General features: G+C 40.8%; 1 protein-coding gene across 5 annotated transcripts; it reads left to right on the top strand.

The window, feature by feature from the left end:
- The first annotated feature begins 2,237 nt into the window (after positions 1–2,237).
- IL20RA (interleukin 20 receptor subunit alpha) lies at positions 2,238–21,251 on the top strand. Of its 5 annotated transcripts, none has more exons than XM_064413574.1 (7): positions 2,238–2,343; positions 13,013–13,111; positions 15,290–15,468; positions 16,138–16,313; positions 16,907–17,051; positions 17,469–17,608; positions 20,077–21,251. In XM_064413574.1, the coding sequence occupies exons 2-7, from the start codon at positions 13,038–13,040 to the stop codon at positions 20,989–20,991; spliced, it is 1,629 nt and encodes a 542-aa protein (XP_064269644.1). In that variant the 5' UTR covers positions 2,238–2,343; positions 13,013–13,037; the 3' UTR covers positions 20,992–21,251. The 5 variants fall into 5 exon arrangements, with proteins under 5 accessions (XP_064269644.1, XP_064269641.1, XP_064269642.1 ...); XM_064413571.1 differs by having other exon boundaries at positions 2,241–2,343; positions 12,982–13,111; XM_064413572.1 differs by lacking the exon at positions 2,238–2,343 and adding an exon at positions 4,420–4,705 and having other exon boundaries at positions 12,982–13,111.
- The last annotated feature ends 529 nt before the right edge of the window (positions 21,252–21,780 follow it).

Consider the following 21,780-nt stretch of genomic DNA (forward strand, 5'->3'; position numbering starts at 1 on the left):
CAGATAAAAAGGACAATAAATCAAAATGTCAAGGATTGGAATTTTTTCCATTTATGATACATAATCCTAAATATTCTTCTGACTTTTTCCATTGTATAACTGAATTAACTTCTTGAACTATTTTTTATAATAAAGAATAAATTCTTCATGCTATTCATTCTTTTAGCCACCTTGTACAGCAGCTAAATTCTACTCCTAACTACTCTTGTGTACAATCAATCTGGAGTAAATCTGTGGAAGTTAAAGGCTATATGCAAATTTGCTATAATGTAAAAAAGACATCCTGTCCTGCTAAAATGAGGTTCTTTTATCATTAATTTCTTATGTATAGCTTTTATTTGACAAAAAAAAATAGAGATGGAGAGGAAAAAGATCAAACTACAATGGAAACAAAGCTCCACTGTCACGGGTGAAGATGGAGGCAGAGGTCATAGCAAATCATATTGGTAGTTCCAAACTCTGGCAGGCAAAGGGCATTAATTTTTCTCTTCAAGAAAAAAAAAAAGAAAATGGAAAATGAGACACTGACATTTAGGGGCTACTTTCACTCTTTATAATACTCAGAAACTTCAGTCACTTGTGACAAAGTTTTCAGTCTAAAGCCACGCTGCAGTCTTCTTAAGTCAAGTCAGCTGGGACATTTCCAAGAACAAGGATAGAGGAATAAAAAAAAACACTGGAAGGCCTCCTCTCCCCACATCTGCTTAAAATGCCATTTATCCACAAGAGTGCAAGAAGTTTCAGCTGAATGTGGAAACACCTCCAGTTAGAGAAAGCAGTGTCATCTTTCATCAAAGTCTTTGTGAAAAATCTGCCCAAAATTTATTGAGACACGTCGTCCAGATGAGTACCTGAACTGATTATAGGTCCTCTCATCACTCGCTGTATGTATACTTAAGGCCATGAGCAAGCAGGATTACTTGTCCTGTGATCATGGCTTTGAACTTTGAACAGCTAGAAACCTCATTTTCTCACCACACTTTCAGAGTGGGCCTCTGTATCCACACAAAGGCACCAAGTATCCCCTTCCTAACACAGCACAAGAGGCCAAAAAGCAGGAATTGCAGGGAAGACACAGAGTGGCAGAGTCAGCTAATTGGGAGAGAAACAAGCGTAGAACACACAGAAACAGAAACTGGGGAGAGAGGTCCATCAGGAGCTTCACGATAGTGTATATGTCTATATGGATATATATACTTATAATATACATTACCCTATATATGTACCATGTATAGTTTCTCATCTTCTGCATATTAGAATTAGATAAACAAGCAAGACAATAATTTACAAACACAGCCTCTTGTTTCACCAGTCAACCCATGCTGACCATCACTTCAGTGGATTGATCTGTACCAGTTGTGTTGATACCTGGCTCTTGTTTGCATGATACTCCTTTTATACAAGAAAGGCCTGAGGGAAGTGGCTGGTGATGAAAGGACTAAAAGAACAAAAACTGGCAAAAGCTTGCCAGGATGGAGAAGGTAAACTTGAAGGGAACATAACAAGTGGGAGGATAGCAAATCAGGTCAGTTGGCAGGAAAGGAGCTGGCAGAGGTCCATCTAAGGGAAGAAGGGCTGATGTCTCAGCACCTTCAACTGCTAGAGCCTCCCCAAATATTCAGTCTGTAGCAGCCCACGAGCACAGCATGCACACTTTCAGATCCCCTCATCTCCTGCTCTCAGTGAGGGCTGCACTGAGCAGCTCCATACACACTCAGTGAGAGCTCTGTTTGCAGCAAAAACATGTTATTTCTCACGAGTCCAGAAATGCTGAGGTGGGAATTTGCCTCTGCAGCCCCCCTACTCCAACCGGGGTCAGGTGGAACAGGATGCTCGGCTCTGTCATATGGATTTTGAGTGTCTTCAAGAATGGAGGTTCCATAGCCTCTTTCCATCTTCAAATATACAATCAAATGCGAAGTAGTGGGGGAAATCGTATCTTTGAACACTCAGTGATGTACCACGTTAGCCTTCAGTTTCCGCTAAGAAAAAAAAAAAAAAAAAAAAAGGGAGTGTGCAAGGGCATCCCACTCACGTCTTACGGTGGTTTCGAGGGAGAGTTATTCATCAGTGAAAGCACTGAGGGATGCAGCAGAAATCACCCCGCAGCTTGGAGACAGTGTCGGGGCGGCACGACGCGCTGGCGGCAGCGCCACCGGGCGCTCGCCGGCTCCCGCAGCTGCCCCCGCCCGCTCCCGGCTCCTCCTCCCTGCTCCTACCTGCCCGGCCCGGCCCGGCCCGGCCCCTGCGGAGATGCGGCCCCGATGGGCGCCGGGCTGCTGGTGCTGTCGCTGCTGTCGCTTCTGTCGCCGCTGCCGCCGCCGAGCCCCGCGGCGCGCACAGGTGGGTGCGGAGGGGACGCGCAGCCCTGCCCGGCTGGGAGGGCGAGCCGGGACTGCGCGCCGAGCTCTGCGCCCGCGGCCGGGCTCTGCTCCCGCGGCCGGGCTCTGCTCTCGCGGCCGGGCTCTGCTCCCGCGGCCGGGCTCGGGGCTCCGTGCGTTTGGTGCTCGTGGTTTTGGCTGGAGGAGGAGAGCTGGGTGTTTCTGTAATGTTGCTTCATCTTTTGCCTTTCTCCGTAATTAAGCTGCATTTAGGTTTTACGACGCTCTGCATTGATTTTGCAGTCAGCTCTAAGTTGACAGTGTGCTCTTGAGATAGTTCTTATTATACCCATTTGGGTAATTCCCCAGATACCTTTGTTGTTTGTAGACTCTTTTCTTTGACCGGCACCACCCTCAGGAGTCTAACTGAGCAGTCAAAATGTAGATTAACACAAAAGTCAGGGTGGGGTTTTGGCAGAGATACTCATCTCGTGGGTTACAGTCCTGAGTGGCTCCAAGTCCCGTCTCCCACCTGCTGACTGTATCCTATGGTGGCATCCAAGCACGAGAGACAGAGGGAGCAAAAAAGGTGGCAGCTGGAGTGGGCTGTGGGAACAACTCAGAGAGAACTGTCTCGGCATGGACAAGGATGTTACGAGTGGGAATGAGGTTATAAACTGTAGCCTGGTACGTGTGTGCAGGCTGCTGTCAAAATCATACGTTAATTCTCTTTTTTTATGTATCTCCGGTTAAAAAACTGAGCAAGGCATTGGAGGCATTAGCAGATCTTCTAGGAAACCTACTCTGCCTTTGTGCTTTTGTTCTCTGCTGCAAGTGTTGCCTCCAAAACTCAATGCATAAGGACAGAGTCTGCTCCCGTTTAACTCCACAGCAAAACTTTCTGATCTTGTGAGAGCTGGAAGGTAGTGAGGAGAGTTCTCTGTACCCTGAATGCCTTCAAGCACCACTACTGTGTCCTAGCTAACTCTTTTGACAAACTACTCCAACATGCATCAGTGATTTTGGGGTTGCTTTCATAGGTACCAATGCCAGCTTCTTTTTAAGTAACCGACCACATAATTTTCATCTTATTTAAGTCTCATTGGTGCAAGTGTTGTGGCAAATCTGTACAACTGGCATTCAGTTACCTTAAAAAAAAAAACACTTTAAAATGTGTTTACTACTGGTTTTGATTCCAAAGAAAGTTTAGGAAAATGTCCAGGGGGTTATGCTGCTTTTGTCTAGTGGTTGTTCAAGGCAGAAGGGAATCTGTTTGCACATTCCTGAGGTTTTGCGTGGCAGTGATTTCAGGGTTTTGTTGACAGCCAGCAATACTAGCAGGGTAGGGAGAGCTGTGCCTTCCACTGAAGGCTTAGAGCTTCCATTTTCATCTTTTTCAGTCTGATACCATGAATGTCAGTAAATGTTAGTCGTATTTTGCTGATAACAGAAGAAATTATATGAAGTGTAGAACTGTCATAGCAGTGCTTGTGTGCTTTCTCTGAAGTGAAGCGATAGGTAGAGGAGCTCCCTTTGGATTCTTTGTTCCAACAGAAGAAACCAGGACCCAAGTGCCACGTAAGGCAGTTTTACAGCAGGACTTTGCAGACTCAGATTCTTACATCTTATGGTATCTGTTCTGTGCCTGTATCCTTGGGATCTCTTGTCAAGTAACTTTCTGAACTGCTCAGCAGAGCATTTAAATGCTAAATTATAGCTTGACCTTTGCAAAACAACTTTTGTTTTCACTGTGATGCATTAGCGGGCATGATTTTATCCTTACTGGATTACATCTGCTGTTCCAGCAGTCTCTCACTGTTTTCAGGACCTGCTACAAAGGGTACCTAATAGTCTATCTGAGCAAGAATAAAAATTTCACTTGTCATTGCAATTGGTGTTTTTTATGAATTGGTTTCACTCAACCATTTAAAAATCTGTACTGTAGAACAAATAAAAAAGTGTAGAAAATGTGAAATAAAATGGAATTTTTTTTTCAATCAGTGGGATCAAGAAAAGTTCAAGCACATTCCTCTTTACCACATGGAAATGTTTAGCAATTTTTGTGAGGAGCTGATAAGGATATGAAGGAACAGCCTGAATTTTCTAAGTGGTAGAATAATAGTCTATTACCACGTCTCATCTTAAATTCTTCTGCTTGCTTTTATGGGAGGTTTCCCTAACCACATTCTTCTGCAGTTAGAGAAACTTGAAATCCTTGGCCCGTAGAGTCCAGTCTCGCTCTTGTAGATCCATGAAGAAGAAAGAATGCACTTGCTGCTACAGTAAATCCTTATTCTGAGGAAAGGGAAATGTGCCTTGATGCTGTACTGCAAAGCTAGAAACATTTTGATTTATTTAAGGCATATTTTTCTATTTTCATTCAGGTAAGGAATGTGATTTTGAAGCAAATCTCAATAATTTCTCTACTGTTTTTTGTCTGTATTGTGACACAGTCTTGGAATTTGATTTCTTCTGGATGAAGCTGCCATTGAAGATGTGCTTAATCTATGTATCTAGTGCAAGTACAGCTGGTCAAATGTTAAAATGAGACAAGGTTTTTTCAGTAGAAACATTTTAATCTAACAGACCTGCTTATACTGGGTTGCAGTCCTTGCTAGCATACATCGAGCCTTAGATCCCAATGGAGCTGATATGTGGCTATATCAACTGCAATTATATGATGCAACCTTGAAAGTTTCTCCTTTTTAATGTTTTCTAATAGCAGTGTAAGTTGCTTGTTCTGCATTGACACACCTGATTTAATTTACATCCTTCATATTCCACTTTGTAATAAATAATAGTTTGACGAGCAGCTTCAGACCTCCCTTGAAGCAAATTTCTATGTGTTTTCTTTCACTAGAACTGCACTGGAATGTACAAAACATCTATTTTGATGTTGTTCTGGGAAATACAGAATAAAAGGCTAGAGATAGGAAAAGCAGTGTGGGAAAAAATTGTAAAATAGAATGATTTTTTGAACTCCTGGTTTGAAAGTTTTGTGCATATAGTATTTTGTATAACCTAGTACATGTCTATATACTTTGCAGGATTGAAATACATGTGTGTTGATGATAATCTGTGTGTTTACCAGAGAGAGCATAAAGCTTCAGTAATAAGAGAGGAAGTGTATGGAGGGGTTGAGCTTGGTGTTTTTGCACAATATTTCCTTGCTCTCTGCTACTGTGAAGGAAAGAGTAAATGTAACATAGAAATAAATAAAAATGGATATTGGCATAAGGAGAAGTGCAGTATATGAAGGAGTGTCCTGTTGATATAGCTGAAAGGCTTATCCTCACCTTCTCATCTCCAGCTTCCAATCTCATGCCAGGCTACTCTAGACAGCATTGCAATCTAGCCCTAGCATGTGGCTTTGTGTGTGATTCCTCAGCTTGACAAGTTCTTATTGCCCAGTAATTAGAGATGGAAATGGTTAAAGGAGGCAGTTCATTCCATAGAGACACTTCCAACACCATTGTGATTTGTGATTAAAGCCCAAAACTTAGACGTGCATTGCAGTTCTGTGGGCAAACACTCAGGGTCACGACTGTAGCTGATAACCATTCCTTTCTGTGGCTCTTGTTGTCTAGTGACCTTTATCATCTTAATTCCAAGAGAAGTAAGTGGTTAGGATAACTCAAGTCGTGTGTGTGTGTGTGTGTGTGTGCGTGTGTGTGTAGTTTCTGTTTATGTTTGGTTTTGTAGTTTTGGCTTGTACTGATTTCTTCTGACTAAGTTCTCCCTGAGAAGTCTTATTGATTATCTGCAAATAAGAGAGAGAAAAGCCACCCTTTATGAGACAAACAAGAGTTCCCGTATTTTAAGAAGCTTAACTTTGTAAGAGTCTGAATTTTGGAGCTCAGGACTATCTCTAGATAGAATTTAAAATGACATACAGCTCTTTTCTTTGTACTTGGTGTTCAGTGACATGGGATATTGTTTAGGGGCACCACATTTCTGTTCAGTCTTGCACCAGTGGAGGGGTGCCCCAGGAGTTCTCTGCAAACAGTTCCTTCCCAGAGGCATTGCCATGAGAGGTGAGGCATTACAAGCTTTCAGGGAGTGTTAGTCCTTCCTCTCAGATCTCAGGTGCAGAAGGTGTTCAATTTTCATCTTCTTAAGATTGCCTTTCCCTCCTAAAGAAAGACAAGTGCTCGTCCCCCATCGATGTTACTCTCATTCAATCTCCTCTCCAAGGCAAAATGTGGATTCAGAATTGTGGATGATTTCACTAATTAAAATTGTTTTGACTCCCAAGGAAAGCAAAATCCCTTTTCTAGAAAAACCATCAGTAGGTCACAGAGCAAGGAGCAACATCTATTAAGCAATAAATATAATTGTGTTAGTTTTAATTGGATTGTTGTTGCCTAATAGCAGTAAGTCAGTGCTGAATGATGAAAGCCAAACATAATTTTGGCTCAGTTTATATGTAAAAGATAGATATTTTATGTAAAGATGGATTAGGAGTGTACCAAAATGTTGTGTATGGCAATTCGACTGATAACTGTCACAGAGCATCATTTTTACAATATTTCAAATAGGAAGCTTAACTCTTGGATACTTTGAAAAACAAATGTAAGATGTCAGAGATATTCTAACTAAGCTTGCATTTTCTTGGCCATTAAATGTGATTGAAATAAGCAGTAATAAATTGGTAGTGCTAAACATGTTCAAGGTAGAACAGAAAAACTTCAACATTAAAGGCTAAACAGGCAATTTTCAGTATTTCAAATAATTTCAAACCATGTGTTTTAAAAAACAGCTATCACGTTCATGGCATTGTGTTGCCACTGGGCTTTTAAAATGAATGTAGTTATTTTTGACAAATATGGTTTTTTATGCCAAACTTAACAAAACCTCTTTCCATTTTAAAGTAAAGACAAAACAAAAAGAACAACACTGGAACCAAATCAAACCATCAAGCACAAATCACCTCAGTCAGATTACAACTCTGAAAGCCTTGAAAGGGCTGTGACTAATTTTAGACAAGGCCACCTTGAATTTAACTCACCCTGTTTGCTTGTTTCAGGCCAGTGTTTGTCACACAGAATTAATAGAAAACGTACCTACAGTAACTTTTGCCTGCTGGAGTGCATCTAGCAAAGGTGTTTGCAGCAGGGCATGGGGAAGGTGGTGGGAGCTCTGCTCTTGTACTTGCAAACTTTCAACACAGTGGAAAGAAAATTCAGTTTATTTTATTTCATGCATGGTAGCAAAAAGGAATGGGTGTCAGCTGCCATGGTCCTCTCCAGCTGTCTCCTAACAAGCCTTCAATGGATTGGGAAGACTTTCTCCTCCTTTCTGAGGCTGGGTATTTCTGGACTGAGTCTGAAATGTCCTTTTACCAATATTCTCTTTAGAAGGGCATGGTTTGGATAAATAACAGCAAGGCTTCATATGGAGGAGGAGAGCCTGTCAGGGCAAGCCACAGCTTCAGTCCCACTTCTGTACCTGCTCTTCTTCTGGCTGTATTTCCACTCACACTCTTGACGAAATTACCTCCTCAAGCTCACCTGTTTCCAGTGGCAGCCTGCCCATTTCTTGAAAAACAAACCCCATGTGCCCCAGTCTCATCCTTCTCCCATCTTTCCCCACCTCTTCCCTCAAGTATTTCCATCTGCTCCACCATCTGGTTTTCATGCAGTCTTATGTTTGCCTTTCTGCCTCTGTCTTGCTTCCCCATGCCCCCTCTGAACAGGCTGTGGTGGGAGTGATGGGCTCCTCTTGTGGGGGAGCAAAGAGCGTGCTCTGTGGTTAGCTCTCGAGTGCTGCTATGACTTGAACAGGAAATCACCTCTGTGCTCCTCCCCACATTCCCACCAGTGCCACTCGGGTCAGAGGGTTTCACTAACCTGACTTCACACCCTGCAGCACGAGAGTTCCAGCAACCCACCAGGAGAAAGGCAGCTGAGCTGTAATAGCTCCTACCTACCTCTCCTCCTCCTCTTCCTCTTGCTCTTTCTTCTCTTCCTCGTTATTCGGTCTGCTGAGTTTGAGTCAAAAAGAATCTGCACAGAGAAGAGCTTTCAGGATCACTTAATTTTCAATAATTTTACTCATTTGTTTAAATTGCTGCTAAGATGATGACTAAGTAATAAGTTTGCTAAAGTGTATTCCTGGCTCTGCTGGGTTTCCCTTTCTCTGTGTAACTTATGATCTCCAATTTTGGCTCAGTCCCCCTGTTTACCAGTTGGTGCACTCCCTTGCATTTCTGCATGGCCAGTGCCGACTTGCCTGGAGCTGGAGATGTGCCAGAAAGACAGCCCCAATGCTCTGCTTGTGAGGGACACTGAACATGATGCTAAATGGACATTTGCTCTGAGTATGACCATTTTTATTTTTATGTTACACTTAGCCATGTGTTTGAGGGACTGCTTTTCACTGAGAACAACATAACAATCAAAACATGAGCTGGAGGAAGAAAAGACAGAAAAAATGCCTCAAAAAATGAAGAGCAACAGCACAGAAGGAGCAAACAAGATGTCACAGAAATATGGTGAAAGTCACCCAAAGTTGAAGTGAAAGACTAAAGAAAGAGCAGTGGCTTAGAACATTCATTGCCAAAGCAGTGTATCCTAGATTAATCCTTAATTGCTTAATGCTTCACTGGTGGGTCTAAGCTATCAGTGGGGAAAGGTAAATCAGGAACTCAGCCTGTTTGAAAGGCTGTCCCCTCTAAGAAGTGTGTGAGTGGGGGTTCAATCCATGGTCTTGAAGCAGCAGCTGCAAATGTTGAGGCACAGCTGCAGTGATGCCCACAAATTTGGTACCCAGTACAAAGGTTTCCCTTCCATTGGAGGTGCTCCCAAGGGCCACTTTTTTATAAGAAAATATGACCACAGTTGAAGCCAAAGTCTCTGAAAAGCAGTTCCTCTTTTGAATTCTGAGATTACTGTAGGGAAGGAGTTATTGGCTTTTACTGCTGTGGGTAGCAAATACTGGTGCAGTCAGGCTTTTTATCTTAATGCTTTCCACATCACTCACTGTCTTAAATTGTATCCTACAGTTGTCTAGAAGGTTCTGTGATCTTCTTTATTGCTGTGTTTGATTGGATAACTTGGTGTTTGCTCCACTGTGCCATGCCACAGTAAAATACAGTAGATGATCACTGCGCTTGAGAGGGCTACAGTAAACAACAGTGGTCACTCAGGAGGCACTTGGATACCAATAGGTCAGCTTTCAGTGGGTCCTCTGCTTTCACCCCACCCTAAAATTTTTGCCACTGCACAGAAAAAATAATCTAAAATTTTCTGTATTTATATATTTTTATGCTTTGCAGCTGCTGGGTTACCCAACTGAAGTGCAAAGCTAAAAAATCTGTTTAGTCATGGGTAGTTGCAACTGTATTTGTTCTGCAGCACTGCCATTAAACACAGCTGTTTGTCACCAAGACAGGCAGGGGGACCTCCTAGCAGGTAAAATACATGCACTGAATGGCTAATGGTTGTAACATGGAATTTGTGTGTGTTTATCCTTGTGTCTGTATGTACGTGTCTGTGCATGTGTGTAGATTGATAGATGTGGCTATAACCAGAACTGAGCTTTGAACTGTACTGACTTGAGCAAGGCATGTACTAGGCAGGGAACTCTATGTGATTAAAACTGACCAGGTTTTTAAACCTAGCTGGTGATTTCATAAAGAGAAGAAGAAGGACCTGCCATGCACACTTTTACTCATGTGAATAATGTCACTGACGTCAATGGGGTTTTTCACTCACATGCAAAGCTGTTTTCAGGCTAAGTCACGTCTGTTTTGGAGAGTCTTACTATAGCTTATTCTAAGAACAGGACTTGACTGCTCCTTGTGGTGAAGTTTGCAACCTGTATTGCTACTTAATTTCCAGTCCAGGTGTCAGAAGATGTGAAGATGTAAACAATGATATTACTCAAGGTTTGATTTACTGCCTTTCCAAAGACAGTAATAAGTGTTTCATTTTTTTCCATGCAATGAATTAATGAAGTGACTTAGCTGTAAAAGAAAAAGTGAAATGCAAAGTGAATGACAGACATTGCTAGCAATCACTGTGGCAGACTAAACCTAGCCAAGCAACATGGGTGACTGGTTTCTGCTCTCAGGCCAGTAGAAAATGAAAATTCTCTACATGACACCCATGGCATGAATCCCGATAAATGGAAATAAAATCAGAATACAACTGGATGTCATGTGTTTAAAGAGTAGAAACTGAAAGATTGAAGATAAGTTAAAAGACTGAAACATGCAGCTGTTGCATATGCTTGAATTCTTTCCTGACTGATAACCACGGAACATTCAAGCTCTGTGTATGATCTGTTCTCTGCACGTGCCTCCTGCTACTGTCAGTCACCAAGTAGACATGAAGGACTCTATTCTTAACTCTTCCTGGAGACACAGGAGAGCATGGTAGTTTTATTATTGTTTTACACATGCAGAATTGTTGTATAACTCACTTGCACAATTTATTGTAAGGGCCTTTAGTAAAGGAGCAAAACCAGAAATAGAAACCAAATCTGTGTTTTTGCTTCTCATGGAAAGTTAACGGTCTCAGTCTCTTTGCCTTCCAAATCTCACTGAGCTGGGGTAGGTGGGAGCACACCAGCAGTGTTGTAATGCTTTAGATCTTGTAAAGATATAATCTGTGGCTCCTGCATGCTGAGATTGGCTCCTCTGCTGCAGTCAGTGTTTGTGTTTTGAAATTTCATTTACCACAGCAGAAACCACAGTGGGAGGAGGGAAATTAAAATTTTAAAAAATTAAAAATGTTAAGAGCTAGTTTCACATGTTAATAGCATAAAAATAGTTATGAGCCAAACTCATGACTATTACTACTTTAAAATGTGCTTGAGGAATACAAATATTTTAAAATAAGGGTGGACAAATGTGGAAAGGTACAGGCAAACAACTTTCTCAGCTCTCCTGGTCAGCTTCATCTTTACGTTTGGATTCACTTAAAGCAATTGCAGAGGTGAAATGAAAACCTCTGATTTTCTAGATTCTGTATCTCCCACTTGGAACCAAGTGTTAGAATAAGGCAAATTCCTGGAGAATCCCTTTTGCTGCTTTTATATCCCCTGGCATCCTGGAACTTTTTCTATATTGCTACCAAGTTTGAGCTCTTACAGGCTGGCTGTCATGGGACATTTCTGCATCCAAATGTCACAGAAATAGGACTTTCCACTTTTTGTAAATAGATAAGCTTGCCCTAAGGACTACACCTGACAAAACTTGTTCACTGACTAGAAAATGGAAGCCACTGAACACTAAGTGCTAAAGATAAAAGAGAGCAACATACCTTTGATGAACAGTGTTGTGATCTGAAGATGCAGATGAATGTATAGACCTGTACAGCATTAATGAGAATCTAGAGGCTTGGAAAACCAAGATTTTGCACTGAGACAGATTGAAGTAATAGGTCTCTACAGAACTGCAAGGAGATTGTTTTAACAAATATATTGAAGAAAAAAAATCTTGTACTGTTTGGCTCAAAGACAGATAGAAGTCTGCACATTAATCAGGAAAATGGTAGTGACTTCTGCTTATAAAAGCAACTATAGTTACATATACAGGAGGATGAACACTATTGCTCTAGTAATAGCAAAATATACTACAAAAATACCCTAAAATCTGATTACAGAAGTAACAGCTCAAGGACTATTCATTTGAACAGGTTTCTTTTATTTCCCATTTTCTTTGCCTCATTTTGTTATCTCAAGAATTAGAATTGCATTCCTGGAGAAGGAGATGAAACAGTTTTGAAAAGTCCTGAAAAACCACAGAGTCCCTTTTTCTCTTCCCTATTATGCTCTTGTGGCTACATGCAATGGGAAGCTCCTTCCCAGCAGTGGCAGCTTCAGGGCTGGTCTCAGGGTTTCTCCCCCAGAGCATGGCAGCAGCTGAGGCTTGAGTCATAACTTTGAACTTGGGACTCTTCCCCTGGGCCCACAGGCTTCGTTTTGCAAGCAATTCAGCAATGTGGGCACCTTCGTGATATTTATTAGATTAGAGGTGGGTATCAGAAAGATCTGAAACTGTGTTCTTAGGATGATTAAATTTGCCTATTTATTAATTTCAAAAGCTGGTGCAGTAAGCAGCAAGTTAGATGTGTGACCTTACAGTAGATGTTTGCTTCTGACTTTCTGGAGAATCAAAAGGGATGGTCAAATGACACTGGGGCTATTGTGATCATCCAGTCCAATTCTCCAGAGTAAAGTCATACTTCAGTTTGTAAAGCTGTGTTTGCAATACATTCTGTATGTCTTTTTCTAAAATGCCTGGTTTGCCTCTTAAAAATCCACTCAGCTACAAGAAGAATCTAATAAAGTATTAAGGATTTTTTTTAATTTTCAGTATTAAATTTTTCTGATATTCAAATACAGTTGCAATTTTAAAAATGTGTGTCTCTTCCAGGCCAAGCTTTTCTAGTTTTAGCTTCCATGAATATTTCCATGCCTGTCATAAATGGCAAAGCCATTTTTGCTAGAGAAAAAACACACTCATAAAGATGGAATTTGAGATTGCACTAGGTAGGGATACTTGTAAAAAAATTGATTTCCCACAGCCAACCACATTACGCTTTGAATGCTAAAAAAGATAACTTTTTTAAAAGTAACTGTGTTGGCTAGTTTGTGAGTGTATGCATTTGCTGATTCTTAGTGCATGTTGTTCCTTTCTTATTTTCTTTCTCAGGAGAGTTGTATTGTTCTTTGCCCAACCCTAGGAATGTCCATTTTGAATCTATAAATATGAAGAATGTCCTGCACTGGTCAGCACCAGAAGGCACAGGTGATGGAGTACTCTACAAGGTGAAGTATGCAGTGTAAGTTGGCTTGTTTATTTTATCCCCCACTGGCTTTTATTGTAGCATTTTAAATAATAATTTAATAAGAAAATCCAGCTTCATGGAAAGTATTGTTGATATAAAGTAAAGAAAGAACTAAAGTGTGAGCTAGACTTAAGCAGTGTGTTTTTTAACTTATGCTTCTGGCACTGTTTACTTCACACTAACTTAAAACATGTATAAAGAGGTATTCTTTCTACAAAAGGAGTGTAGGAAGCAACATTCTAATACTATGGAAGATTTCAGAGGCATTCCACGTAAAATGAGAGAGAAGGATGAAGAACAACTGTGCTGTGGAGTGGTATCTGTCCTCATGCATCCTCTGTACACACTTAAATGGATATGGAGATGTATGATTTAATTGATATTAATAATACCCGGTGTGTCATTGCTCTTTCCTGACAGACCCACTCCCCCAGATTTATTCTGATCCAGCAAGCCTCTCTAGGAGTAAATCCACTGATGTTACCAAGCATTGTACAAAACCAAGTATTGTGACTGGAATCGGGCCTTACATTGTCAAGGTCTGCACCTTAGTAGGGTATCAAGGAATTTGCATGAAAACCAGACTCCATTTCCTTTATTCCCACTGAGAGAGCACTGTGTCATTCTGAAGGGCAGTGATAGAAGTTTGGCTTCTAAATAGGTGTAGCACCGTTGTCACAGATTATGTAATGCTCCCAGTCTTTAACATTTACACTTCCCTCAATCTAGGAACAATTTCAGAAACTAAAATCAACGTCGATTTCTAGATGTTTCCTGTAACTTAAGAGTGCTCAGCAGCTACAGAGTGAACGATAATTATTGTCATGGTTTAGGAATGGTGTTCTCCAATTCAGAAATGATTGCCAAAATGATGACACTTGCTTCCCCTCCACCTCCAGCTGGAAGCACAAAAGGCAAAGATCACAGATGGAGAACCAGTTACTAGAAACAGCAATGAGATAAGACAATGAGCAGTGATATTAATGATAAAAATGTACAACAGAGAGAGTGCAGAGCTCGACCTGACCACAGGCATGCCACCCAAACAGTTCCCTCTGGTCAGGACCAGTGTTTCCAACACTGCTCGGTCTGCATGGGAAAGGAACACCTTTCTTCTTGGAATGGAGAGAGAGTCCTTCTCCTGTGCCCCTGGCATTGATGAAAGATGGCATTGAATAACATTAGGATTTTGGCCATGCCCATGCAGCTCTAGGCTCCACCCCCTCATGGTTACTGCAAGAAATTAACCCTATCCTTGGTGGAAACCAGGAGCTAAAATGTTCAGAGAGAGCTGGCTACCCTGACTCTGAAGGGCCAGCTGGTCCATGAAGAGTCTGTCACCATAGGTATGGCTGTCTTTCACACTGCACACAAAAACACTCAGGTGCCTCTGCCCCCCCAGGAGGGAAGGCCTTGAGATAGGTGGAAAATGCTGGTGAGTGATCTGGCAGAAGCAGCCACACGCCCTTATTAATTAGCAGCCAAAGGCAAAATTCTTAATGTGAATTTAAGGAGCAGGAACTTCTGAGCAAATCCAAACAAAAATTTTCCAAGGAAATCTTGGTTTGTTCTACCAGTGAATAAGAGCTGGTCAGTACCAAGGCATTGTTGGTAGCAGATCTGTGGCCTTTTTTACAGCTAGAAAGGATTTGAAGTTCCTTGTGTTGCAGTTGAGTCTTTCTTTTAAACTAGAAAACGAGGCATCAGGCAGGAATGAGTAGTCTCCTGTCATTCATCTTGGAGACCTGAGCATCATCTATGTCCATACTGGAGGATTAGTCATTGACCATTCTGACTGGACTCTTTGTTTCCATGTAAATAGTTATCCTGTCTCTGTAATTGTGTGTTTAGAATTTAAACTAAAACTATGGAGACTGAAGTTGAGAGATCTCTGCACAGGCAAACTTTGACTTAGATTGGTATCACTAACATCCCAGTTAGTTTCATCTGGCTTCTTCTGGATAGGGCCTATTCTAATTTGTATTTCATTAAAAACTTGTGGAAGTCTTGTGCTTCATCTCAGCTGAAGCTGGGATTCCTTGAAATTTTAGATTTCTGCTAAACATGGAAACTGTTTTATCAGCCATATTAAAACAGAAAATTGTATTATGAGGTGACTAATATAATGGAAATAGCTTTTGTACAGCTCCTTTCTCTTTCTTTTCAATATAGGTATGGTGTTGGCAAATGGATTAGAAAGCCAGAATGCAGGAATATAAACAGAACATGGTGTGACCTCTCCAGTGAGACCTCTGACTACGAAGAACAATACTATGCAAGTGTTAAAGCATTCCTAAATGGGGCGTGCTCTGACTGGATGGAGACCACACGATTCAACCCTCTAACAGACAGTAAGGAGAGCTAAGCACACAGCCAGATGTTCAGTGGCCTTGATTAACAATGTGTGCTCAGACTGCACGTGCCTTCACAGTGTATGATATTTGAATTTTAGCGTAAAGTTACTTTTTTTTTTTCAGTTGTTTCACATTTATTCTTATAGTCTGCTTTTAACAAAAGTAATTGAAATAATGAAATCAGAATTTGGATATATATGTGTGTGTGTATATATATGTGTAGTCTGGTATAGACTGAATTTTTTTAATGCTATGGTAAAGCCTTACTCAAGGCAAATAAAATAAATAACTCTGATTTTGAAAAAGCTTTATCAAACCAATCAGTAAGCATACTCTAGAGCCCAATATTTCTTATCTGTGCCAGATAATCTAAGAACATACTGGTAATTCAGCCTATTTTAGTAAATTGAGTTTCAGCGTTGTTTATCCTGTGAAGACCCCAGAATTCCTTGGCAAAATTCCAAGTCAGTGTTCACTTTCTCACTGTAAAGATCCTCTTAGTTATCTGATCAAGTAATTTTCTACCAATATAAATAAATTTTTCAAAGCTCTACTTAGACTCCCCCAATCAATGCAAAAATGTAATATGATTGATTTGATAAAACTGGTCAGACCAGTGTGCCTCTGCTGAATTTGACTGCTCTTTGTACATGTTCATTTTTCCAGCTAAAATAGATCCACCCATGGTAAGTGTATCTTCTACTGACAGATCTATTTCAATTGTTTTGACTGCTCCTGAGAAGTGGAAGAGAAGTCCTGAGGAAGAATCCATATCTCTGCTTCAAGTGTATCCTGGCCTACAGTACAATGTGTCTGTCCTCAACAAAAAAACAAAGAAACGGGTAAGCTTTGACAAGGCTGTGGAACTGCTGCTATTATATCTGTGCTCTGTGCTTCTTGAAGTGCCAACGTTAGCAAATGTGTAGTAGAAAAATGTGGTTTGGTGGTTTGGTTGGTTGTGTTTGTTTGTTTGGCTGGTTTGTTGAGGTTTTTTTTTCCACAAAGGTGCAGGAAATATAGCAATAACTTTACTTTGGACTCCAAGGTCTGCATAAATTCTGTTACCCTAAGGCTCCTGGCTTTTCCAGAACATCCCAGTTTGAAATATTTTGTGGAACCGTACCATGTGGCTGTCATGGGTGTGTGCATCAGGACAGGATTGGAGTGATGCTTTAGCTCTATTGCAACATCCTCACAAGAATGTGGGCCTGCTGCATACTAAATTGTTCAGTGGTGGTACAAGAATCTTTGACTGGAAGAGAAAATAATCAGAGTGGATATGACTTAACAAGTAATTTGAATGTTGATTGTATTTGGAGGAAAAGGATGCAGGTGGCAACTCTTAGAGTATCAACCTTTCTAGAAAATGTATATGCTTGAGACCTTTCTGTAGCTCAGGAGTTCAAGGGGGGAAAATACTTTTAATGTCTTCCAGTGGTTCTTCTCAATCAGCAACAACACCTTGGTTGTGCCCTGGTTAGAACCTGGAACAGTTTATTGTGTCAGTGCACAGATACATGTCACCACACCAGTTTTGGACAGTGGCTTTTCCAAAGAGCATTGCATTACTACACTGAAAGGTATGTATGAGGTGGCAAATTAAAAACTTTACCTCTAATAAAGCATCGCTGGGACTGACTGGAAGGTACATCAGTATCTCTGAAGAGAATTACCTGCATTCCCTGAGTTTTAGTGCATGGAGAATATTTTTTCTCCTTGAATATGGTTTGGGGGTGGCAGAGGTGGGTCATTCTGAAGTTAGCAACAGGAGAACCAAAGGGAGATGTTATTACTTCTTTATAGAATTTATCATTTAGACAATAATAATGATTGTCCAATAGCTCAAATATAATTTTTTTTTCATTTCCTGCAAATTCCTTGTTTACCTAAAACATTTGCATTCTATATACAAAATGCAGTGGGGTGAATGCACATATTACTGTCCACATGCCTTAAAAAGTTGCTTGTTACAATGCAAACTTTTGTTTTATTAACAGATAAAACAGAAGATGAGGCTATAACAATCACATTTGGATATATTATGCCTACCATGCTGGCTCTCCTTTTTATTTCTGTGTCATGCTATTGGGTGCACAAGTATATCCACATCCACAAGCAAAAACATCCAACAAACCTGGTAAGTGTCTTCTGGTGCAGGAGGTCACTGCAACCTCAGCAATCCAGCAGAGCTGTGTGTTTTCCAGGGTTCCAAGCAGGTTTGGAGGAAACTGTGACTAGCTCCAAATAAAAGCTCTAGTTGCCACTGAGATCAAGAGAAGAAAGCCACATCAAGGGTTATTAAATGCAAAAAAACCAGAGTAATAACTCCAGTTTGCAATGATCAGAACAGAGCTGTTGGTTTTGGAAGAGTCTTTGCCTTGAGGTCTGAGGTGCACTAGGCAAGGTCTGTCAGGTTGTCAGAACTCCATAAATTTATCTAAGATAAATCTCTGTGTAAAGCCAGTTGGACAAAAGTTATTAATTTCTTGAATTCAAAAACAAGAAGGGAAGACAATTACATGGTACATAAACACTATGAAGTTTTCTTGGACTATTACAGGGTATTACCAGATTTTTCCACTTAATTGTGATTGTGAAGGATTTAACACATGTGCATCATACAGATAATTTAACCTGGATTTCTAGAATACTTTGAAATACTTTCCTAACACCCAAAAATGTATAAACACATTTTGTTATTTAGAGAGCCCAAATACACTTTTTGCAAAAGTGTTCTCAAATTTCTTAGTGCTGCAAAATTTGTTGATTTTTAGAAAGAGTACTTAAAGTCTCTGAAATGTTACTGGCTTCCAGCTCATGAGCTCAACAGAACTTTCTCACAGGTATCTTTAACAAGTTGCTCAACCATAAACATGCAATTATAATAATGAATGAAGACTTCAGTATTAATCCAATCTGTGTGACACCGTGGGATGGGAGATACAAGGGAGTTGGTTTCAACATGCTGATCTTGCTGAAGAAGATTAGAGAAGTGCAAGGTGACAGGAAAAACCTTCACAGAGGGACTGTGAGTTCAGAAGGGCTCAGAAGGATTGGAGCAGCCACTGCTGCAGTGAGTTCAGATGTGCACAGAAATACCTCCTGCACTTGAGGAGGCACTGGTTGTATTACAGGACCATGGAATCACAGAGTGGTTTGGGTTGGTAGGGGCCTTCAAAGGTATCTAGTTCAACCACTCTGACATGGGCAAGGACATCTGCCACTACATCAGGTTGCTTAAAGCTCCATCCAACCTGCCTTTGAGCACTTATGTGGCATCCATGGCTTCTTGGGAAACCTATTCCAGTGCCTCACACACTCACAGTAAAGAATTTATTCCTTATATTCAGTCTAAATGAACCCTCTTTCATTTTAAAACTGTTGTCCCTTGTCACTACAGGCCCTAGTAAAAAGTCTGTTTCTGTCGTGTTCTTTATGTTTTGTTCCTGGGATGCAGGTCATGGTATGGGGAGGTAGCTTGGTCTCTTGGGGAGCTAACAGGACAGAGCTCTTTGAAGTCCAAGAGCATGAAGGGCTACTTAGTGAAAAATTCCCACTCAGTAGCAGACAAAACTCCTAACTCCAGGAGTTTTTTTCTCTAATAAAAATGAAATTTGAATGTTGGGAATTTTTTCATGTTGATTGCACTTTTTAATGACCATCATGGAGCTTCAATTTGATTTCTCCACCTCTGGAGTCAGTCAATGTTAAGATAACAAATGAATATAGACCTGGTATTTTAATGATGCTCTCTGGCTTTCCCAAGATACAGGCTGTTCCACATGGGCACCCTGTGTGGCTAGGGGGACATGGAATAAACTGTTTGTTTGGTCCAGCATTTCTGACCTGTGTGACCTTTCAGACTACTTGGTACATCAATTAGTGGTCTTAGTCTTCAATCAAGCTTGAAAGCATTGAAATGCACCTTCTGGTTGTTTTTCCTATTCACTCCATCAGTGCCCACACAATGCTGATTCCTGTCAAAAATTTTACTCATTTCAGAAAGATCCTTATGGTTTAATTTGATGATTTGGCACAGATGCATAAAAGCAGCCTGTGGCAGAGTACACAGTCCAGGCTCTGTACACTACGCTTCAACCTGATGTGTAGCTCCCTCTCTGAAAGAAAACCTGGTATTTTTTTATTCTCTGTGAGTTATACATTAACATGTTACATGACACTGCTTGTGGGAAGTGGTTGTGACTGCATTTTCTCTTCCCTGGTTAAAAGGAGTGGAATAGATTCAGTAATCTGTGGTCCAAGAACAAAGACTGATATTTTCTCCAAAGTCACAGGAGTTTATGCTGGTTTGGAAACAAAACCTGTATTTGACAGAATTGTTCTAACCATTATTTTGATGTGGGGATGGGGGGGAAAGGGATATGAAAACTGATCATAATACAGTTTTACTTTAGATAGAATAAAAAAAGGAAAGCGTATTGACACTCTTGAATGTTTATATGAAGAATTTTCTTCTTCTCTTAGTTGACATAACCTCCTAATAAGGTCTAACCTAGCATTATATTTTAAAAATATAAGGTAGTATAAGAAGCAGCAAGATGGTATTTTTATTATACTTCACTCAAAATATGTCTTACTTTCCAGGTGTGGCAGTACACTGACAAATGCAAGGAATGGGTTTTCATACCAAGTGACAAAATAGTGCTCAACCTTGTCACTGTTAATGAGGACGACTGCGAGGAATCCGGACATCTGTCAGAAAGGAAAAGTTCCCGTTATAACACTGTTCACAGTGACACTGAAGGGAGGGGTTTGCCTTCTGAACAGGTGCTGAAAGCAAAATATTTGCTTGATTTTTCATGTGAAGAGATTTCACTCAAAGAAGATACTTCAGTGGAAGGGAATCAAACTGGAAACTGGGCATCTCATGGCCGGTCTGGAACACAGACTACTTGGAGAGATAAAAATGCAGGGGTTGTAGAGTATGAGCATGATGTAAGGACTGAAGACTTCAGTCCTGGTGAGAAACTAGAAGTGAAGTTTTCTGCCCTTGGGGATCTACAGGGTGAGCCACAGGTTGCTTTGGGGGACTTGGTCGATATGGAAGCAGGACAGCCATATTCCCCCCAGCTAGAGCTACAGGCAGCACAGCTTTGTTTGGGACAGCAAACAGAGGAACTTGATTTGAAAGTGATTGATGCAGCAGATGAATTGGCAAGTGAGATCCATATTGACTTCACGGACCTGGATGCTGAAAGGTCTGGGCAGACATCCTGTCATCAGCTGGATAAAACCACACAGGGCCTCACAGAGAAAGAAGGTGTGCAGACCATATTAGTTAACTGGGATCCTCACAGTGGAAGGCTGTATATTCCTACTTTGTCCAGTGTTGAAAATCAGGTGTGTGAAGGAGTACTGAAGTATGATGATCCCGACAAAGACGGAATTTTGCTCAGACTCTATGACAAAGGGGTATCTGGTGAATCACCTGAGGACCAAGAAATGTATCTCCTGCGGTTCAAGGAACAATGGGGACTTCGTGTAGAAATGGAAGACTGAAAGTCATTTTCTCAAATACTCAAAAATGCAAAATCTTGTTTATTTTGCTAAAGAGAGTGATAAACTCACGGGAACAGACATGTCTTCATGTTTTGAAGTTTTCGGAACCATCACAGTTTAACAATTTATTCATTAAGTGTTATTTATAACAGTTTCCGTGTTATATAAATGATTATGACATCAATCATAAACCTCTTGTGTAAAATATGATTGTTGTGAGGTTATACTCTTTTTTAAAAAATAAATAAAAAGAAAACATATTTTAAAATAAATATTTTTACAGAGAATGCTCCCACCTTGCAATTCCTGCAAAAACAAATTACCAGAACTTGAAAGCAGTTACTTTTAGGGAAAAAAAAACCAAGCAAAAAATGGGAAAAAATGTAGGGCACAGTGGTTCAGTGAAATGCCTGTAATCATACTGGCTGGACCGTGTCCAGCCCAGCCTAGACACAGGCAGCTGAGCCCCTGTCTGGCTCATGCCCTGCAAGTGTCTGCTCCTCTTGTGGCAGGAGCAGCTCAGAGGGAGAGGTCTGCCCCAGGCACAGCAATGCTTCAGCCACCCCACTCCTGCTGTGCCACACCAGCCAAGTGCTCCTGGGGCTTGCTCTTATTGCCTGCTGTCCTTAGCAGCTCTTCTGATGCAAGTTCACTCGTTCTTCATGTCGTGTGATATTTAGGATAGCAAAATTCCAGGACATTCTAGAAATTACTTACTGGGGCAGATGGCATTTTCCTTTTCAAAACTTGTCACTTTTCCACTTACTGAACCTTTTCCCTCCCAGTACA

The sequence above is a fragment of the Passer domesticus genome, chromosome 3 (genome assembly GCF_036417665.1).
Source record: "Passer domesticus isolate bPasDom1 chromosome 3, bPasDom1.hap1, whole genome shotgun sequence".
In the NCBI taxonomy this organism is placed as follows: domain Eukaryota; kingdom Metazoa; phylum Chordata; class Aves; order Passeriformes; family Passeridae; genus Passer; species Passer domesticus.

Coding starts and splice junctions, on each gene's coding strand:
- IL20RA (XM_064413571.1), top strand. CDS start 2,265: ATGGGCGCCGGGCTGCTGGTGCTGTCGCTGCTGTCGCTTCTGTCGCCG. Junction 2,344..12,981: donor GAGCCCCGCGGCGCGCACAG/GTGGGTGCGGAG, acceptor TTTCTTTCTCAG/GAGAGTTGTATTGTTCTTTG. Junction 13,112..15,289: donor TACAAGGTGAAGTATGCAGT/GTAAGTTGGCTT, acceptor TTTTCAATATAG/GTATGGTGTTGGCAAATGGA.